Source organism: Nematolebias whitei, chromosome 17 (genome assembly GCF_014905685.2).
Source record: "Nematolebias whitei isolate Nwh7 chromosome 17, NemWhi1, whole genome shotgun sequence".
In the NCBI taxonomy this organism is placed as follows: Eukaryota; Metazoa; Chordata; class Actinopteri; order Cyprinodontiformes; family Rivulidae; genus Nematolebias; species Nematolebias whitei.
This window is the reverse complement of record NC_056514.1, coordinates 27,928,496-27,949,503: the sequence shown is the minus strand read 5'-3', so window position 1 is coordinate 27,949,503 and position 21,008 is coordinate 27,928,496. Positions and strand designations below refer to the sequence as shown.

General features: G+C 40.5%; 1 protein-coding gene across 1 annotated transcript in view; it reads right to left on the bottom strand.

The window, feature by feature from the left end:
• nrg3b (neuregulin 3b) overlaps positions 1-14,490 on the bottom strand; it is a 313,653-nt gene extending 299,163 nt beyond the window's left edge. The window contains exon 1 of the mRNA XM_037691441.1: positions 13,632-14,490. Coding sequence (XP_037547369.1) covers positions 13,632-14,475 — 844 coding nt within the window. The 5' untranslated portion in view covers positions 14,476-14,490. The remainder of the gene's footprint in view (positions 1-13,631) is intronic.
• Between the last annotated feature and the right edge of the window lie 6,518 nt (positions 14,491-21,008).

Below are 21,008 nucleotides of genomic sequence, written 5' to 3'. Positions count from 1 at the left end.
CTCTTATTCGTTTGCAAATTGATAACGGAACCAGAGACCCCACAGGGTCTGTAATTCAATATTGGGATCTTACAGTCCCAGATCAGATATGATAGAGTGTAATCCTCTCTGCACTGCCACGGCCACATGCATTAATTTATCTCAGAACCTCATGAACTAGCAGCAAGTCGCTATATTCGCTGCAGATAAATGAAGGAATCAAGTAATATATGAATGAATGAGTGATGAGGATTTGAGGATAAGCCTATACGGCTGTAATTGAGTACCCGCTGTGGCAGACTAGTGGGCTTGAAAGCATGTGATTGAAATGAGTGCTGGTGAGTACTCCTTCAGCACAAACACATTTCGCCACCACATAGCTCTTAAAATTATTCTTTGTCAAGACAACTCCCAATTCCTCGAATCTGAAAGGAGATGAAGTGGAGGAGTCGTGTTCGGACAAAATAATGATACTGCTGTTTGCTTTCAATTAGGTTTGTTTCTTTCCTCGGGCTCAGAACACCTTCATTTCTCTGTGGGAACATTAGCAACAATTAACCCTGCGGGGGCAGATAATGCCACATTAGAGAAAAGACATGAACCAAAACAAGCCAAATGTGAACCCTATCTGATTTTACATCCATGAAATTGTGTTTTCCTATAAAATGGTATATATGTGACCAGATGCCATACACTAAAATCCTTCGCCATGAATGTGCCATTAGACCACCAACTATAGGACGTTTTCCAAGCACTTCTTTCAAGGAAAGCCTCATCAATTATTCACACTTCTAGCAAGACATATTCCACATGTTTCTCTTACATTACATTAATATTTCAGCTCCAGGCCCATTCCAATCCCACACCCTGTCTCTTCCTCTTGTTGCAACTTCCTGGAGGACATCTTTTCTATATAAATCCCAATGTGACATTAGGAAGCCCTAAGATGGCCTCGATTAGGATTTACAGGCATGCTTTATTTATGCCATTCTATGAGCCCAACATACAATTCCCATGGGTCAAATGTTTGATATGCATCACCAGGTATCCACTACAGCAGTGACGCCATGCTTTTTTTGTATATATTTATAATGCATATCATATACACTGTATTTGAGCAATAGTTCAAATTTCTTTAACATGAAGTTCTGTAAAAAATATATGAAGAATAACTATCTTACCCAATGTAAATCTGTAGCTTTAGATTTTGACTAGACTAGCAAGCTATTGGTAGTTGTAACAGGACTTAAACCAAAGTAGATCATTAATGTCTTTAAAAAACAATTGTTTACAGCAACTGAAATGCTCTATAATACACTCATACACTGCATTAATTTTTATATTATAGAATGTTGTAGTTATATGCAAGTGAAAATAGCAACAGCCTGACTGATGGCAGTGTAAAGGTCTAGAAAACAGCATTTGCATGAAGCACTACAATGTTTAAAAAAAAAATGGAGTTGCTGGTTGAAATCCACTCCGGTCTTGGTTCAGTGCAAACTAGCCATAAACTCATCATCGTGGTCAGAATTAAACTGTTTCTCCAAATGGATGCTGTTCAAAATGATAGATTTATTCTTCACATGGTCACAGAGTCTGGCTTCCATAAACGTGATCTGTCCTTTCAAATGTAAAATTTTACACAGAATTTCAACAAAGTTCAGTCAGGTCATCTGGATGGCTCTTTTCTTGTTGTTGTTGAGACGTTTTGTCTTTCATCCAAAGGACTTCATCAGTCCAAGGAGCAACAACAAACTCAGTCGCACAAGCAGCACACTCACAAAGTGGGTCAACCATTTTGCTGGTCATAAGATGGTTTCTGAGTTCCACCCTCTCCCTGGGCCCAAACTCTCCAGAGTTTGTTGTGGCTCCTCGGACTGATGAAGTCCTTTGGATAAAGGACAAAATGTCTCAACATATAAAAAATAGAAACCATCCATATGATCGGACTTAAATTTGTTGGATTTTTTACCTGGATTATTGAGCATGAACGTTGATGTTTTGAACCACTTTGGCTATAGCTGCCTCAGAGGAGTTGACGAGGGAGAGAGCAGGCCCCAGAAACCATCTTATCACCAGCGAACTGGTTAGCCCATTACGTGTGTGTACTGAGTTTGTTGTGGCTCCTCGGACTGATGAAGTCCTTTGGATGAAGGACAAATGTCTCAACAAAAAAAGAAACCATCCAGATGACTTAACTAAACTTTCTTGGATTTTTTTAATCTGGATTACTGAGCATGAACTTTGATGTTTACACAGAATTGCTTGGATAAAAAAAAAAAAAAATAGCCCTAGCATCTGAAGACATGCATTGTATTTACAATAAAAGTAAAAAATAAAATAGAAAAGTAGTTTGGGCCTGTTAGGTTCCACATATTAGATTTTTAATGTCTTTATCTTTCAAGTCTGACCAGGAGAAAGTAAGAGAAGCATTTTTCCCAGGATTTTACTTGCACTAATAAGCTCAACATGTTTTATGTTACAGTGAATCAAGTACTGGGTTAAATCTAGTCGTGGTCAGTGTTTGCCAGTTTAACTTGAGTAGAAGAGATATGTTTACTCTGCCTCAGAGGAAGTTGTTGCCTAAGAGGCTCAACTCAAGGATCAAATGTCCCTAATGCTAGAGAGGATGACAAGCAAAGACTACCCAAGGCTCCAAACTCTGACGTTACGCAGGAAGGATCTGAGCTGGACAACTAGACCAATGTCACGCACGTCACTGCAGTTTCACCTTACTATGTCTGAACAATTAGCACTTCCCTTTTATTGACCCACCAATGCCATCTTATCAGGCATGCTCTGAGCAGCACTATGCATTATGGTAACACGATATGATAAATATTGGACAAAATGCTTCTACTGTACTGGTGGTCCTGTTACAAAAAATATTTATTTTCACTATTGTGTCAGATATTTAGATTTAATCTAAAATGGAGAGGATAATCTTTAAAGTTCAAAAGGTCAAACAGTCAAAATCTGCATAAGCAAATACATATTTATTTTAAGTATATATCTATTAATAGTAATACATTTTACCCAGGCTCTTATAGTAAAATACTTTTTTAAATACTGGGATTTTTAGACAATAGACAATCATAAAGGATGCGTGTAAATTCATTTATTTATTTTTTAACAAGTGAAAATAAAATGGTAATTAAAAGGAAAAGTAGCAAAAAACAGCTAGATTAAAGATATTAAATGTATCTAGAATGTATGCATGTAGAAGCTAGATATTAAATGTATGCATTTTGTTATTTATTTATTTTGGCTGATTCCTTCTGCAGCTATTGCTACAGAAAGTGAACTTGCATTAAAATTTGGCAACTGTTTTACACTGGATGTCCTTTCTGACTCGACTTGGACTTGAACCTGCAGCCTCAGAATTACAAGATCACAGCCCTGATTACAAAGCTACTGCAGCTCCGACGGCAAGTATAATGCACTGCATAATATATTACTGTATATTATATTATAGCCCGCACTGATTTGCATTTTCTGCTGATTTAGTTCTAGACGGGACACATTTTGAAGACATTGTGGTGACAGGAATGATGTGAAATACGGATAATACCTCAAGGGCAATCTGCATAAAAATGAGGGAGATAATAATAGAACAGGTAGAGTGGTGGTTTGAGATATGCAAAACGTCTGGCCAGCGCTCATTTACTCAACTGTCATGTCTATATGCCTTTACCTTGCCGCTGGAATCTTATCTAGAAGCGGACTCTCGTGGGTTTTTTTTTTTAGGTCTTTGCCTAATAAATCCCTCTATTTCTCGTTTGTGTCCAACAAATCCAGCCTGTGTCAAGCTGCCTTTCATATTTTCTCCCTTTCTCTCCACCAGCTGTCCTTACTCGAGGCTCTCTCCCTCCCTCTTCCTCATTGATTCCTCGAGGGTCAGCGAGTCGAGCACAGCATTAGTAACGGAAAGGGCATGAGATCATTTGCCACAAAATTTCAAACATTCAGTGTGCAGTCGCTCTTGGATAATTTGTCTGCAGGCAAACCCCGCAGAAGACACAGATTTATTCTGCTTTGTAATTGGTGCCCATCAGTGTCAAGTGTCCCTGCTATCTAGATGTCCGAGGCCAACTCTGCAGAATGTGAACACTTTTATTCATTTATGAAAAGTGCAAGTGCATGATTTTTTGTGTGTTTGAATATTCATCCATCCGTTAGCTTTACCTGATTCTTCCTTTTTTGGGTCGCGGAGGTCACTGGTGCCCATGTCCAGCCATCACTGTGTGAGAGGCTGGACAGGTCGCAAGTCCATCACAGGAACACAGAGACAAATGAGACAAACAACCATTCATGCTCTCACTCATACCTAAGGACAATTTACAGTTATCAATCAGTTTAACACGCATGTTTTTGGTCTGTGGGAGGAAACCGGAGTAAACCCACGCACACGGAGAGAACATGCAGACCCCACGCAGAAAGCCCCCCGGACTGGGATTTGAACCAGAGTAATCTGCTCGCTGAGAGGTAGCAGCTCTACCAACTGCGCCACCGTGCTGCCCAACCAGGGTTTGAACCAGGGACCTTCAGATCTTCAGTCTGACGCTCTAACATCTGAGCTATTTTGGCCCGTTTGAATATTCTAAAATATGCTAATATTTCAAAGAAAGTTTATTGTTCTTGTTTTATGAGGAACAAAATTTAGCATTTTTTATTGAGAAAATAAATCAAATTATCTGCAACATAGTAAAAACTAAATATAAAAAAGTATGAAGGCCTAATTATGTGAGAATCTTGAGCATGTCAGGGGTACACAAAAATGAAAACACCTAACATGTTTTATTAAAATGATCTCATCTCTTATTATAAACAGGTCTCTGGTGTAAATGAGTCCTCGAGACTCAATGAGACTAACCTGTATAAATAAAGGTTGAGTTGAATTTTAGGCTTTTTGAGATTCAAAAGCTCCATAAAGAAACCGTTTGAGTTAAAATATATTTCAGTAACCCAGGGCCTGAACTGATAGACGCTAAGGCTCGAGATATCGCCTTCCACATAAGAAGATATTTGCAAATGGGTGCAGCTGCACACGCTGTGCACAACCAGCCCTGTTGAGCCAGCTTCTGCGAACAAACAGAGCATGTCTCTGGAGAGACAGAGAGGCCTCTGAGGCTGTCTGGCAAATCTCACTCTGACCTCCCTGGAGAGAGAAATGGAGAGAGGGAGACAAACTGGATTTATATCTTTGTTTTTAATCCCCCCCTTACACGCTCCACTGGTCCTACAGTGGTACTTTACGCAGCCTTCGTATATAGCCAGGGAACGACAACAACAAACAAAGCAAACACGCAGGGCTCGCATGACAAGAAAAGCATCCCATTCTCTCTCCTGTCTCATCAGAGAAAACAATCGCCGGTGGCGCTTAGGGCAAAGCAAATGACAGGCTTGCAACTTCATATAATGTTGGAATGCTAGTCATACTGAGATGCCCGGGTTTTTTTTCAGCTAAAACATCAGTCTGATTCCGATTTTTTATTGGGAATGCTCAATTATGGCTAAAATCAAATTAGGTTTTTTTTAGTTCAACAAATAAAGAAAAACAAAAATGAAATGGACATCTCAGGTTGGTCAGAGACAAGGTCAAAACTGGAGGGTGCGTCTGAACACGAATCCTTTCTTGTAAAGACAACCACCAATCCGACGCTGCCGCCCTCCAACAGGGGAGGTAAGAGGGCATGGAAAGGGTGGGAAAACTGCACAGCTTGAAAGACCTTAATGGGGTTCACAAGAAATGGAAGAGCACGTCAAGACATCCTGGGGGCTGAGCCGACAACCAACCTAAACTTAAACCACTCAAATTTTAGAAAATGACCTGTCGAGGGGGCGGCATCCATCCAGAGTTAAAGAAGAGCAAACTGAAGCTGCTGCACGTTACCAAACAGAAGCCGTGATGGGGCTTTCTCTGTGTGGTGAGAAAAGAATCCACAGTCTCTGCTGAACTTAATTAAAACTGAAAGAAAAAAAAACGACTGTGCACTGTGATTTTATATTGACTCTCTTATTTTCATCAGCCTTGGACGCTTAAATAATACACAATAATTGTTTTATTAATTTCCAAATCCTTCGTCTAATCAGAAGGTTTAGTTTATGAACCTTGTGTTTGTACATCTGTGCTCACCAGGGCAAGCTGTCATCTCAAAATCAAGGGCAGGAAAAGTTAGAAAGTTTATTTGAGTCCGCTAGTTTGTATTTAGGAAGGTTTAATAAAACACGTGGCATTAAATCCACGGCAGATGAGACTGAGATGGATGGAAAAATAAAATATATCGCAAGTTACTGGTTTCAGTGCATCTGCACACTAAGGGCTGATGGTCATGTTGAAATATTTGTTAAACAAGTTCTGGTATTTTAGCAGAAACTGTAATTAAATAAATCCACAACTGAGAGATAAAGATTATGTGTTAAAAGTAGTTTAGCTTTTATAAATTTATGATCAAAATAACACTGATCCATTTTCTGCTAATTCCTGAGGACCAAAAGCAACACGTGATCTCCCATCAGGATCGTCGCTCCGCACCTGCAGTTGGCTGTCCGCAGCAACGAGGAGCTCGGCAGACTGCTGGGAGGAGTGGCCATTGCTGTGGGAGGAGTTCTGCCCAGCATTTGGGCGGTCCTACAGCCTGAGGGGAACCGAGAGGCCAGCCGAGTCTGGGTGGACGGATCGGACGGCATCTGCAGCCAGTTTCTTAGGATCCACTGTGGGATGGACCTTTACAAGAGATCCTTCCTGCCTACAGCCATCAGCATCTATAACATCTCTTAATGAAACGAGGATAACGAGTGACAGCAACAAATAAGTTCCCTTTGGGATTAATAAAGTATTTTTGAATTGAATTGAATCAACCGTACTTTCTTTCAAAATTACTTCCTCCAGCGAAGATTCTCAGTCGTCCAGATCACGATGAATAATTAAAAAAAGGTTAAAAAAACAACTGGACATCGATTCTGAAGCTGAAGACGTTTCGGTTCCATCCAGAAGGTTTTATCACCTCCCAGTTTTATAAAACTCCACACACTGCAGAGATTTTTTTTTTTTTAATGGCTAAAGTCCCCCGGATGCGAAGCGAAATATATTCAGCTTCAGAATAAAAATCCAGTTCTTTTTGGTTTTTAACCTTGTTTTTTTATCTATAGCAAATCTTGGGATTTTCTCAACACATCTTGGTGGCATATGTCCAAAACGCCTCCTCTGAGTTGTATCTGCACTCTCACCAAATTTCTGAACCTCGTCTCTTTTCTTTTGCTGCATAAAAACGTCAGCTCTACTCTAAACCCCTATGAACTCCTCATCCTATCACTAAAGATGAGCCAAGAGACCTTTCAGAGAACATTTCAATTCTGCATTCCCTCAACCGTTTGACTGTCACTTGTAAACAAAACCTCAAGATAGCTAAACTCTCTTAAAAGAACAGCTAGGATTACTTTAGTGGGGTTTTGTGACAACAGCAAGGAAAGGAAGTTAAATTGTGGCCTTATTTGGACTAGTCATTACATCATCAGTTTGGTCAAAATTAAACTGTTTCTACAAACTATGGTTGTTTAAAGAGCTATCTGCAACACTTATTTGCACATAAGCTTTTCAAAGAACTTCACCTCATAATTTCTAAATTATTGCTTTACATCCGCCCGATATTACATATGTTTGTTTTATAAAATAAATAGGCATGAAATAAATCCGATTACTAACAGTCACACCAATAGGTAAAATAAAAAGGGCTAACCTAGATGTCAATGAATCCAAGGAACAATCTAATGCAAAAACAACAGTGGTTCAGTTTTCAGCTTTAAACACCTCAACAGCACAGGTGCTTCTGTTAAATAGCTCTTGTTCCAGTCAGCTGATTTGCAGCGCCCTTGGTTGCTTTCGTGCATTCTCTCTCTTCCATGTCCTCGCACAGATGGAAGATGTTTCCTTTGTGTAAAAGGTGTTGATGCAAAATGTGACGCTTCCCACACATTAGGGTGCTCACTGACTCGACTTTTTTCCCAAGAAACAGCCACCGATTTCACCGAAGAACAATAACATCTTTGAATTGCTCTACAAAAAAAAAAAAAAATTGCACTGTGACTGCTTATTCACAGGGCTGGAAATGGGCTAGTGATATGTGCATGGAATTACAACCACTTTTCACCGAGGAAGATTTCTCACAGCTGAGAAGAGAGCTGAATGGGCCGAGAGCCGACGCAGCGTCCCATGGTTTCCCAACAGGCGTTCATTGTCCACTGCTCCATTTGCCATTTATGTCCCTACATTTGAGCCAATGGGGTTTGTATGAGACTAGAGTCGGAAAAGTAACAACCTCGAATGGAGGAAAACCAAATGATAGATTCATGAGTTGGAACACATGCTACACGCTTGTCATTGTGTTCACAAGTGTGCCAGTGTTTGCGCAACTGCCCATATGCTCATGAAAGTGTACTGAGGAGCTAAGTAGAAAGGAAGAGAGAAAGCACAAAAGAAACGCAAAAATAAATGGTGGAATACAATGACAGAGAGAGCTGACACAATAACCACAAGGAAACAAGTGGGGAGGGGGGGGGGGCAAAAAGCACAAGGTAAAATATGTCTCTATTCCCAACGGACACAGCTCGTCTGTCTTTGAGAACACAGAGACTCACTTAGATCTTGCTTACAAAAATACAGCAGCAGTGAATAGAAAGAAGAAGAAAAAAAAAAAGAACCATTTTATAACCTCTTAGTGTTTTTGTTGTGCAGATTACCTGAAACCAGAGAAGATGCCTCAGCATAGGACATAAAATAGAATACGACACTATGGGTCGAGTCAAACGCACCTGAAGCCATGCTTTACAGAGCATTTCATTATCAGGAGAGACGTTTTCTGAGTAGCATTTAAAATATGCTATTGCACAAGTCTATAGTATCTTTTTTATACCATTTGTTAGACAAATAAAAATAAACATCAAATGGGTTGAGTTTAGGGATGCACAATATTGGATTTTTGGTCGATATCTGATATGCCGATATCTTAAAACTTATTTGGTTGATAATCGATACCAGTGCCGATTATTTTTTTTTCTTCCTAGACCTACAGTACTTACTGAGACTACATAGCTTTCTCTGCTGTGGAATCAAAATACTACATTATTCTGCATGGTCTTTATCAAATTTGCCTGCTACCGAATGCAAATGCCAAAAGGGGGCTGAAAATGATGTAACACTTGGATTATGTTTAATGTCAAATTTATTCATGACATTTATTCTCTAACACAATGACAACACTCGAACAGTGCAAATTTGTAAATTTTCACAAACCCAAACTCAATGGTGTGCCTGACGTCGTAACGTGCTGGCACTGCAGACATCCTTGTCACTGGGTTGTCATACAAAAACAGCGTCTTTTATACCGGCAAGCTATTTTGATGGAATGGCCGATGTCCGAAATTTAACTTTATCACTAATATCGTCCGATACCGACACCGTGCCGATAATATTGTGCATCCCTAGTTGAGTTGGTGCAATAAAGAGTACTTTTTGTGATCTAACTTTTATAGTGAATTTTAATTTATTCCCTGCCACAGGAACAACACAATAAAATAGCAACAGTTTAAAAGTTTCAAGAATTTTACATTGTACCCATCAAACACTGGCCCTGAGGAATATTATGTCTTACATAAGACTTGGTCTTCTGGGACATTAGTAAATTGTAAAATGGCATATTTAAAAGTGAGGCTTATAAATTCTTGATTATACAAGGGTTTCTAACATTTTGATTAAAAAAAGAGAAAAGTTTTATCGCCTCCTGACTATCAGCAGTTCATATTTGTCCTCCTTGGTGGACATATGTAAATCTGAATATCTCCCACCCACAGCATACTACTGAATTAATTCCTTTTGCTCTCTACAGAGGACATTTAGAGCTTTTCAATGATAGCAAATATGGAAGGATGGGTTTTGGTACCGTTGTCTTCCATATGAATAATAAAATATTGGACATGGACAGTATTTATTTTTCTTGGTAGTCAGGAGGATAGATGAATCCCCAGCCATAAATTGTAGAATTATCTATTGGAATAAAGAGACCACGCAAAAACTGTATGTGCTTATCAAAAGCTTCATTGTTGCTTTAAGGAGTAATTTTGTGTGACTCATAAAAGAGTCAAGAGTTTGGACATTTTATAAGATACCTTGTGTTCTGGTAAAATAAATAAATACATAAATAAAACGTCTTGTTTGGACGTGTCCTGTGAGTCCCAACTAAAATCATCTTTATTTGTGCTAATAACTGTAAGAATACTTAAGATTATTAAAGCTTTCATCATATTTAGTTGATCTCCTTAGAGCACCAAGTCATATCTTTTGAAGTTGGATTCTCTGGAAAGGTTATGAACAATTAATAAATCACCTGTTGTGAATAGCTCTTTGAACTGCCTCAGGTTAGAGAAAAATTAATTAGTCTTGACTGGATGGACAAGATAAGAAACAGTCTGAGTGGGGCCAAGACCAAAGAGGCTTGTTGTTGATTTAAAAAAATAAAAACTAAAGATTCAAAGATTTTTCAGCAGTTCATATGCATTTTATTTTAACAGCTTTTATAGTGCCATAATTTCCCCCCATTAAAATAGTATTCTAACAGAAATATGATTATCTTCTGACAAGTGTCAGATTGCACCAGAAGTGCTACAGCTAGCTGTGGCTTCCATCATTTGTGTTGCAAAAACCCCCAATTAAATTATATTTGAATAACTGTACATACCTAACAAAATAGGGTTCGCATGAACTGCTATAAAATAAATTGTCGTTTTAAAAACAGCAGCAACCCACTTTGTTTTTAGCCCCACTTGTAGCTGTTCAAAGAGTTTTCTATAACAAGTAAGGCATGAATCCTTCATAGCTTTTGCACAGAAATCCACTTCAAATAATCATAATTGTAACATTAACATTTATATTAAATTTAGAAACAAATATATCTAAATTAATGACAAGAAAAAAGTCCCCCATTGGCATTAAACTCAAGGAGCTTCACACACGCGTTTGGTACTTTTGAAGTTTCACCTACTGACTCTGATTTACACAAAAATGCATGAAATAAACCCGCTGCTGGTGGTGTCAGCCTCGAGACACGCCAGAAACATAAGCCTACAGAGAAAATTGCTTTTATATATGAAAGCTTTTATTAATAAAGAGCTGCTTCACTATGTATGCTTTAGTGTGTGAGGGCTGTGGCCTTTTCTAGTATACAGTACAAACAGATGCTTCCTGATGTTCGCACAAGGGAGCCACTCGCTTTGGCAGCTCTCAGCTGTTTGGCAGCTCTTTGGCAAGTGATATAATTGACTCTGGAGCAGGAGATTATTTTGCAGGAGGAGTCTAAGACTGCCTGTGGGCCTAAAGAGCCAACTAAGCTGAAAATATTTCGCCCCAAATGATGAAGAATCTGTCACTTGATCACAGTGTGTTGGTGCAATCGATACCACGGATACAAACAACTGATAAACAAGAAGCATAGGATGTAGTGAACTGAAACCTGTACCTGAAATATGGAAAAACTATGATTTCAGTTTTCATATTAAAAAGGATAATCTGGTCATTAGTGAAGGGATGCTCTGTCAAATAGTTATTTATAGTGAGTACCGTATCAGCCGTGACATCAGTCATAAAACAGTATGAAAAAAAGGCAAAAGTCTTCATCCAGGCTAAGCTAATGGCAAGCCAAAGACTAAAACATACAATAAATAAGTGGGTTTTCTTCATGACAGGCATTAATCTTGCCTGGAGGAAGACTTTCACCCTTTCCACCCAGTGGTGTAGTCTACATTTTTGTAGTGGGTATACTGTGCTTAGAAACCAAAGTACACCGGTTAGTACAATGTAATCGTCAATTTATTTAGATTGTTAAGCGGATGGATGGATGGATGGATGGATGGATGGATGGATGGATGGATGGATAGATGGATGGATGTTAAGCATATTGAACAGTTCAAAATTTCTCTAATGCTTTTATTTGAATAAATGCACAACTTTGTACAACAGCTGCCTTTGTATGTTATAGAATTGATAAAGCAAAACATGTTCAGGTATTAAGTAGTTAGTACTGAAGTCTACAAGTATTTGCTTTGTCCTAGACTTGTAGACATATGTACAAATATGAATTATACAAAAAACAGATTGAACCAACTCAATGTGTCTATAAAATTTTCCAAATATGTCGACAATGACACGAGCCCATGTCATGTCTCATTGGCAATGATGCATGACATGGGCTCATGGGCACTTTTAAGGTGGTATACTGAAATTCCCAGGCTTTTCTAGTGGGTATACTCCATATGCCCGCATATTACATAGACTACACCACTGTTTTCACCATACCCTGTGCACCATGACTAATGTCACAGCTCATAAAGTACTATTGATAACTATATGGCCAAATATCACTTCAACCTCAAATGACCAGTCTGTAACCTCTAACCGTTTTATCAAAGAGCTCTATTTAACTCACCCCCATGTTAAATCAACGTACGTAAAGCTGTGGGGCAAAGATGCAACTTGTGAATCAAAAGAAAACTCCCTTCAACTCAGTCATATTCACCATCACTACACTCCCAACCAAACCCACCCACAGCTCAAAGAAATTCTGCTGGGTGTTGAAAACACGTTCCTTGTGGAATTAACAATCCCAAAGCCTTCTTCCTTTATACAATACAAAATATGCAAAATTCACAGCTCCCCAGCTTTATGGCTTCCTTCTCCCTCAAGCCTTTCCCTTACTTAGCCCTCTCCATCTGCTGTTTCTCTTCTTCTTGCAGCTCCCACTCCTCATTCTCCTGCTTTGTTATGCTCCTCACATCCGAGTCTTTCATTCACCATCCTCTTTTACTTTGCTGTTTTTCAAAGGGTTTCTCTACCATTTCAATTTTGCTTGTCCTCTGATACATTATTCTCTTCCCTGTTACCATTTCATTTTCCCCGTGAGCCTCCCACCACCTCACACCCTATATCTCCCCGCAGTGTAAAGCAGTACCTGCGACACTCTGCTAAATAGGATATGTGGCCTTGCTACATCCGATTCCTCTAGACAAGAGGTGGGAGCTAACCTTTCTTCCACCTCACCTCACAAGCTACTGCTGCTTGTTTTTATAACTTAAACATGATGTCCTTGATCACCTCCACAGGGCATTTAAATCTGACAGACAAAACAAAATATAATCTGTGAGATGTGGGCCTTGCCTCCAATGGTACTTTAACCACTGTGCAGAAATGAAAGAAAAAGAAAACTCCTCTGGAGGTAAGATTCATATCGGATTAATGCACAAGTGAAAGATAAAGATGAAAGGGGTGAAAGTCGGAGAATATCCCCTGATATCAGCCTGTGCTAATGAATATGATTAATAATAAGCTACTGGAGTATCCACTTTCCTTGTAGATAAAAATGGAAATATATATGGATATACGGTACATTCTCAGAGTGAGCTATAACCAAGTCAGTCAGAAAATAAGAATTTCTTAACCAAGCATAAAAAAGGTACAGGCAGTGGCTGAATGCTGCTGTGAAACACCATTCTTGCAGCAACAAAGGCCCAAGAGCTCTTCTGATACACTTATTACCAGCTCTGTATGTAACCTCACACAACTGTGCTCACTCAAAGCACAACATTAACTCAAAAAGTGAACTTACGTGTTCTGAAGCGATGTTGTGGGCGTGTGGCTGGGCCCTTTCCCGGACGCCCATGATTCCATCGTGAAGTGGGCTTCATCGGGGCAGCCGGCTGGGAGGTTGTTGGCTGCTCCTTAGGAGTGCTCTTTGCAGTGGCTGTGCTTGTGGTGGACGCTGTGGTGCTAATAGTGGGAGACGTCTGTCCTGGCTTTGAGTTGGCAGCTCCATTACGTCCATTGGCAGTGCTGCTTCCTTTTCTGATGGTGCTGCGAGGGGTGGCCTCTTTAACGCTCGGTGGTGGAGTGAGCCGGGTGGCACGTGTAGCAGAGGTGGTTACCACAGTGCCGCTAACTCGAGTGCCAACTCTATTGTGCAGGTGTGGGGCACGATTGCCGTCTCCACTGGCATTGCTGCCATTTGCTGAATGATTTGCTGGCGGACTTGATCGAGTTCTTGGCGCCGGAGCTGTACCAGCCGCTGCGAGCGGCGTGGTTGTAGACACCATAACCGTTGTGGGTGCAGCTAATGTAGTGGTGGCTGTGGAAATGTCAGGCCCCTTGGGCATGGCACTGGGTTTGGAGAGAAAAATTGGGTCCTGTCCAATGCTACCTTTGGGGTCCACAAGATCAGTAGGGACATAGTCTTGGACAGAGCCCACCACAATCCATTTTAGCAGCATGAGACTGAGTCCTAGTCCCACAAAGCCCATGACCAGGGGGACAGCACAGAGCCAGGTCTGCTGGCGAGGCCACACAGCACACGGGCCACATCGAAGAGGCCCCGGGGCTCGAGGAGATGCTTGTTCCACCCCTGGCTCCTCTAGGGTCATGGGTGCTAGAGTACTTGAACCAGAGCGCTCACACATCTTGCTGTTTCTTTCTTTTCTTAATGTTTTTGAGGATTTGGGAGGTCAAACAGGTGGCCAGATGATGCAGGGATGTGTGCAAGGAAGGAAGTGTGATGCCAAAGTAGTGACACTGCACATTTTGAGTAAATATACCAAAACTTAACCTACTCATGCACAGATATAAAAATCACAAGCAGATGCATGACACTCCAGTCACTTTCTAATTAAAAGCTGCTACAACACTCAAAAGCATTCCCAAGCAACATAACCTACACTCCCTCTGGCGGACAAGAAACCAACCACACACACACACACTCTCTCTCTCTCACCCCCACTCACTCACATAAACACTCCACAAAACTCACACTTCCCATGAGCAAACAGGTTACAGACAGGTAAACAAGGCGGGCAGGGATAGTAAAAAAAAAAATCCCAAGGTGCCTCCCTTGTTAAAAGGCGTTGCAAGAAAAAATGAACGCAGGATCGATCCGTGGCGTGGTGAGGTTCAGGCTGGAGCTGTAAATCCATGTGCGCGTGCAACAACCCAGGCTTTTCCTCTCTCAGTTGGTTGATTATCGGCCGCGTGAGGTCCTTAAAATACAAACCAAACGCTGCTCCCCTGCGCTGCCGGTCTCGCGTGTCATAAATGCACATTTAGACGACGAGAGTAAGAAAGATGGCTCGCCTTCAGCACTTCTCTATGTTTTTTAAAGATGGTCCAACTTTGCTTCATCTGTCCCCCCCACCCCCCTTCTCCTCCCTGCGGCTGGCAGTAATCCAAGAGCCACGCACCTGAAACAAAACAGATCTGATTGCGGGGGGGAGAGGGGGGCAGAGAGGATGCTTCTCGCTAAATCCAGCTGATCCAGGTCCAGTTTCTGCGCTGATGCTGATGACAGGCTCCTGGGCTGTCCGTCACTGTGATGATGGTGGGGTGGGGTAGGGGGTTGGTGGTGGGAGGGGGGTAGGGGGGGCAAAAGAAAAGATGCCGCTACGATCCCTTTGCCGTTCCCTGCATTCCCACGGAGCAGCAGAAGGGGTGACGGATGTGAGGATGGGGTGAATTGGGGGGGGGGGGGGGGGCAGCTGCTCTGAAAAATGATGCGGCGGCTGCTCTCGGAGGCTGCAGACAGAGAGAGAGGAAGAGGATGGAGGAGGGAGGGGGTTCAGTCTGCGGTGAGGGATGCGCGTTCCGGGGCTCCTATCCCATCCGGCGCTCTCCTCCTCGGGTTCATCTCTCAATCCTCCAAAAGTGACAGAAAAGCGGCTGAACTCCGCGGATGGAGGAGCGGCGCTGACTCACGCGTCAACCCATTCCATCCCATTCAAATAAATAAATGAATACATTAAAAAAAAAAAAAAGAAAAAGAAAGAAAAAGATTAGAAAAAGAGAGAAGGGAAATATTCCGGTGGGCTGAGGAAGAGGAAAAACAAGCGCGCAGGTCTACAGACGCGTGCTGGGTGAGCTCTCTCTGCAGCAGATGCGGATGGGAGGCAGAGGGAGGAGGCGGGGGCGTGCGCGCGCGCAGACTCCCTCACACACACATACGTGTGCGCGGACGGCAGAGGACAGGCGCTTCCATAGACACACCCCAGGGAGCGATGCGATCCACTGGGGGGAGGAGGAGAGAGGCACCCCCCCACGAGGAAACAAACCAAACAGCAGGGTTTCTAATTTATGGGCGACTGCTTCAACTTGATACTTCCGGGGGCAGTGGATGAATCCTTTCTTTTATACTTCACCAGGGACTGTGGGCTTTGGGTCCAAAGTCAGACAGCTTTTATGAGTCTATACTGACTGAGTATAAAGATTGTCCTGCATGACAAATCAAGATCAATTATTAATCTATTGGATGTTTATAGAAGAAAATTGATATATTGAGGATAAACTATAGTGTCTTGGCATTTCCTTGTGGGCTTTTGGAATTTTAGGCATTTTTATTTTTAGTTAATGTGTATTCGCTTCATGGGTGATTTAGCTAAAATATAAGACTGAATGTGATTTTTGACTTGCCTTTGTACAAAATAAAGTTCTCCACTAGCTTGTTTCACTATTTATATCATACTAAACCACCTACATTTGTATTTTAAATAAAAACAACAACACAAAGTGCATTTAAAGCAGGGGTGTCCAAAGGCTCAAGGGCCATTTGTGACCCTCATGGTGATTTGGCATAGCTTGTGATGACAATTTAAGAATGGCATCATATAGCTTGAGGTTGATACAGATGGACACATTTAGTAAATATTTAGTGTGATTTTTAAAAATATATATTCCAGCACTGTGGCACAACTGGTAGAGCTGCTGCCTCTCAGCGAACAGGTTACCCTGGTTCAAATCCTGGTCCAGGGGCCTTTCTGGGTGGAGTTTGCATGTTCTCTCCGTGAATGCGTGGGTTTTCTACAGGTACTCCAGTTTCCTCCCACAGACCCAAAACATGCACGTTACACTGATTGGTAACTTTAAATTATCCATAGGTGTGAGTGAGAGAGTGAGTGGTTGTTTGTCTCTTAGTGTCCCTGTGATGGACTTGCACCCTGTCCAGGGTGTACCCCGCCTCTCGTACAGTGATGGCTGGACATGCGGCACTAGTGACCCCGGCGACCTGGAAAGGAAGAAGCGGGAAAAAGATAATCGATGGAGGGTCAATTTAAGTATCAAAGTTTTCTTTCTCTTTGATTAAAAATTTTCACACAACTTTTACAATAACAGACTTCCGTGTAACCATTCATAAAATCTGATTACCAAGTTGTTGTTTTTTTAAAGGGGGGGGGGGGGGAATCTGCTGATTTAATTAATAATAGAGAAACTAGGACTTCATTAAGGCACAGTGAAGTAGGTGGTGTTTCCCTTCAAACCAAACCCTCAATAAATCAGTTTTATCAAGGACCAGCTACATATGTTAGTGCCTCACCCTTTAACTGTTTGTGGTTATTTGCGTCCAGAAGATTTTTTCTTCTTCCAAGGTGGGACTTGAACTGCAAATCATTTAAAGTTTCCCTTCATGTGTCTACCACCTAGCCAAACAATCCCTTTTTAGCAATTGTTTTCAAAGAAAATTGACAAAATTACACATTTGTCTTTGAGAATAGGGTTAGTACTTTTAGTAAAGTACTTTCCAAGCACAAAAAATAAAAATAAAAAAACAGTAGATCCAACAAACCAAAAGAAATGTAAACTGAAGAGAGGTTTTGAGAAAAGAAAAAAAACAACAACAATAATTATCTGTTGTGGATAGCTTTCTAGATGGAATTAAAATTGCACAACTAGCTTCCATTGACAACAGGTAAGATATTTATTGTTCATAAATTTTCTACAAAACCCTTACTTGAAAAGAACTAAACTTTTCATTTCAATACCCCAAAATTTGTAGCTCATATGGACTTTGGCTTATCATAAGTTTGATAAATACATGCTTAAGTTAAGAAATTTTATTTGAATTTGAAGAGTAACTTAGTACAAATGCAAAATAAAATGTCTGTATTCATCAACAGTATAGAGTTCCATTTTGCTTTTCATCATCAGTGCTGTCACATTAAAGTTTCACATTAAAATGTCCTTTGAAACTAGCTACATTTTCAATACGTTTTGTTACATTATGTTGGAATGACACATTTAGAGGCCACTGGATCAAACAAGTGCCCCACATCTTTTCAGAGAGCACTAAATTTAGCTGTTTTTGTTGGTGTAGAAGCAAGAAACAGATCAGGTCTGGCTCCCTGTGGGTCGTAGCTTAAAGTGAGGCTCTGACAGATTTGAGGATGACATTTTCCTCTATTGAGCGGCACGGTGGCTCAGTTGGTAGAGCTGCTGCCTCTAAATGAGAAGGTCACTGGGTCAAATCCCAGCCAGAAACCTTTCTGGGTGGTGTTTGCTCTCTCTGTTTTCCCCATACATGTGTCGGTTTTCTCTGGGTACTCCAGTTTCCTCCCGCAGATCAAAAACATGCATGTTGCACTGATTGATCGTTATTTGTCTCGATGTAACCCTGTGATGGACTGGAGACCTGTCCAAGGTGTCCCCCGCCTCTGGTTATGGGAAACAGTGACCCCCTTGACCCAGAAAGGAAGAAGCAGGTAAAGATAAAGGATGAATCTACCAGAAAGAAAAGCTTTGCAGAGAGTTGTGAAAGCTGCACAGAAGGCTGTTGGGAGTCAGTGTCCCCACCATCACAGACATTTACACCTCCAGTTGCAGGAAGAGGGCCGCCTGCATCATGAAGGACCCCACTCACCCAGCACACACACTTTTTGCCACGCTCCCCTCAGGAAGGAGGTTGTGGAGCATTAAGTAGAACCACTAGACTGAGGAACAGCTTCTACCCTGAATCTCAGACTCATAAAGCCCTAATCACTGTGGGGAAAAAAATAATCGCTGTTGTTATGTGCTGCTGATTATCCATGCTGCAGATCTCATGCTGCTGATTATTTCATGCTGCTGTATTCATTCATTCGTACTCATCCACCCACAAAGACTCATGTTTGTGCTGCTGTTGTTGTTCGGTGTATTTTTTTTTGTTTTCAGTGTATTGTTTTGCACTATTAGTGTTTAGCGTATATCTTAGTTTATATCTTAGTTCCTTATTTACTGTTTATTTTTACACTTTATATTTTTGCTATTGTTGGATGTAACTGGGACTCTGTGTACACAATTTTGTTCCACCTCATGTACCACATGTGATGCGAATGACAATAAAGAACCTTGACCTTCCTTTATTGTATGTGAAATTAAATGAAAAGTACTGTAGTTGTCAAAAGTTGAATACAAAAATAATAATAATAATAATAATAAACATGAACAGATTAAACCTTAACCACAAACTGTGGCTGTTGGTAAATGCATTCAGTGTTAAAAAAAAAAAGAAAAAACGAAAAAGTGTCAGTAAATAAATAAAAACCAATGTGAGAGAAATTAGATATCTGCTTTCCTTTTAAAACCACTTCTCTAAGAGTGTCTTCAACACAAGGTTTAAGATCCAAAACTCAACAGCTTGTGCTCTGAAGTTCCACCACGATAATTTGTTATGGCCTTAAATACATGATGCTCACGGCAAGTAATGTTTATGTTTACAACTCACATTGACACATTCCCCAAATTACACCAAAATTAGGCCATCTTAAATGCACCATTCTCACAAAAACAATTTGCATCTTACCCTAAGGTTGGTTTCGCAATTGATTTTCACAAAAAAACAGAAAATGACTAGCACAGCTGAAGCTATATGACATCTTCACGCTTATTCAAATTTCCACACAGATTCCATTTTTCATTAGGGGGTTTTGCTAATGTGCATGGCAAGTCTGACTGCATTGTTTACTGCTTCAGGAGTACAGAGGTAATGTCCCACTCTGATGATTCCTTTGAACTTGACAGGCTGTTGACAGTCATTCCCTCCCAGGATTTTATATTCTTTATTTTTACTGCTCCGTTTCGTCCTCTAAAGCATTTGAAGATGCTTAAAAATAGCGAAAACGCTGAAATATTGGCTTCAATTGCAAAAAATACAACAACAAAAAAAAAACACAATGTTTTTGTGAAGGGATGGAGAAAAGTTTTATTTATTTATTTTTTTGCTCTGGAGTCTAAAAGCTCATCAAATAAAGAACAATTTAATAGTTTAGTGTCTTCATTAAATTAACCATTGAGCCATTAAATGCCAAATGAAAACATAGACCAATATGCATGCATCAAGTATGTGCCACATGGTCATGGAGTTTAAAACACAATATTTAAACATGAAATGTATATTTAGATATTAAATAATAATTAATTAACTTTTTGTATGGTTATTGTGATTCAGGTGATGCAGGGATGATACCATGCACTCATATTAATCTAAATTTTTGTTCTTGCTGTGGATCCAATCCTCTTAATGATACAACTAATGACCCGGTCAGGGACCTATAATGTCCCTCATTCTTTAGTGAGGGGTGGGCAATACACCGCCACTGTCTGCAGGGAGCCATTAAGGTCACTACCTTTGATGGATGCTCACGGACGTCCGTAAAAGTTCATCTTGTTGCTATTCCACTTATCCTGGTCCTGAAGGGTTGTCAGTGGAAGGAGATATCATTTCATCTGTTCCAATCCCGAGAGTGTCTCCTGCTCCAAGAATATTTATGGCTTCGTGAACTGTTGGTCAGATGCAGACAAGGGCGCTGGAAGCAGCGAGGCCAAGGCACCAATTATACCTCTACACTTCAAGCATACACTCCCATTTAGTTTATGGATGCAGATCACTGTGTCCCCATTTCACTTTTTACTGTAAGACATTCTGTACAATGAACAAACCCATAAATTATAAACATGAACCAAGGAGAAACTTTGAAATTTACAGGGTTTATTTTTAGATCTTGAAGAAAAATACTGAAGTTCCTTCACAAAACTTTTTAAAAATGTTTTCCTTAACATTTCTTATTGTTTGTCTTGTAGATTTTCTCAGATAATGGTGGTCTCAAGAATTAAATGTCAATGAAAGGAAATAAATGAATGAAACATGACTAATTCAATTGCAGGTCGCCCTTTCTTCTTATCACAAAAATATCAGGAG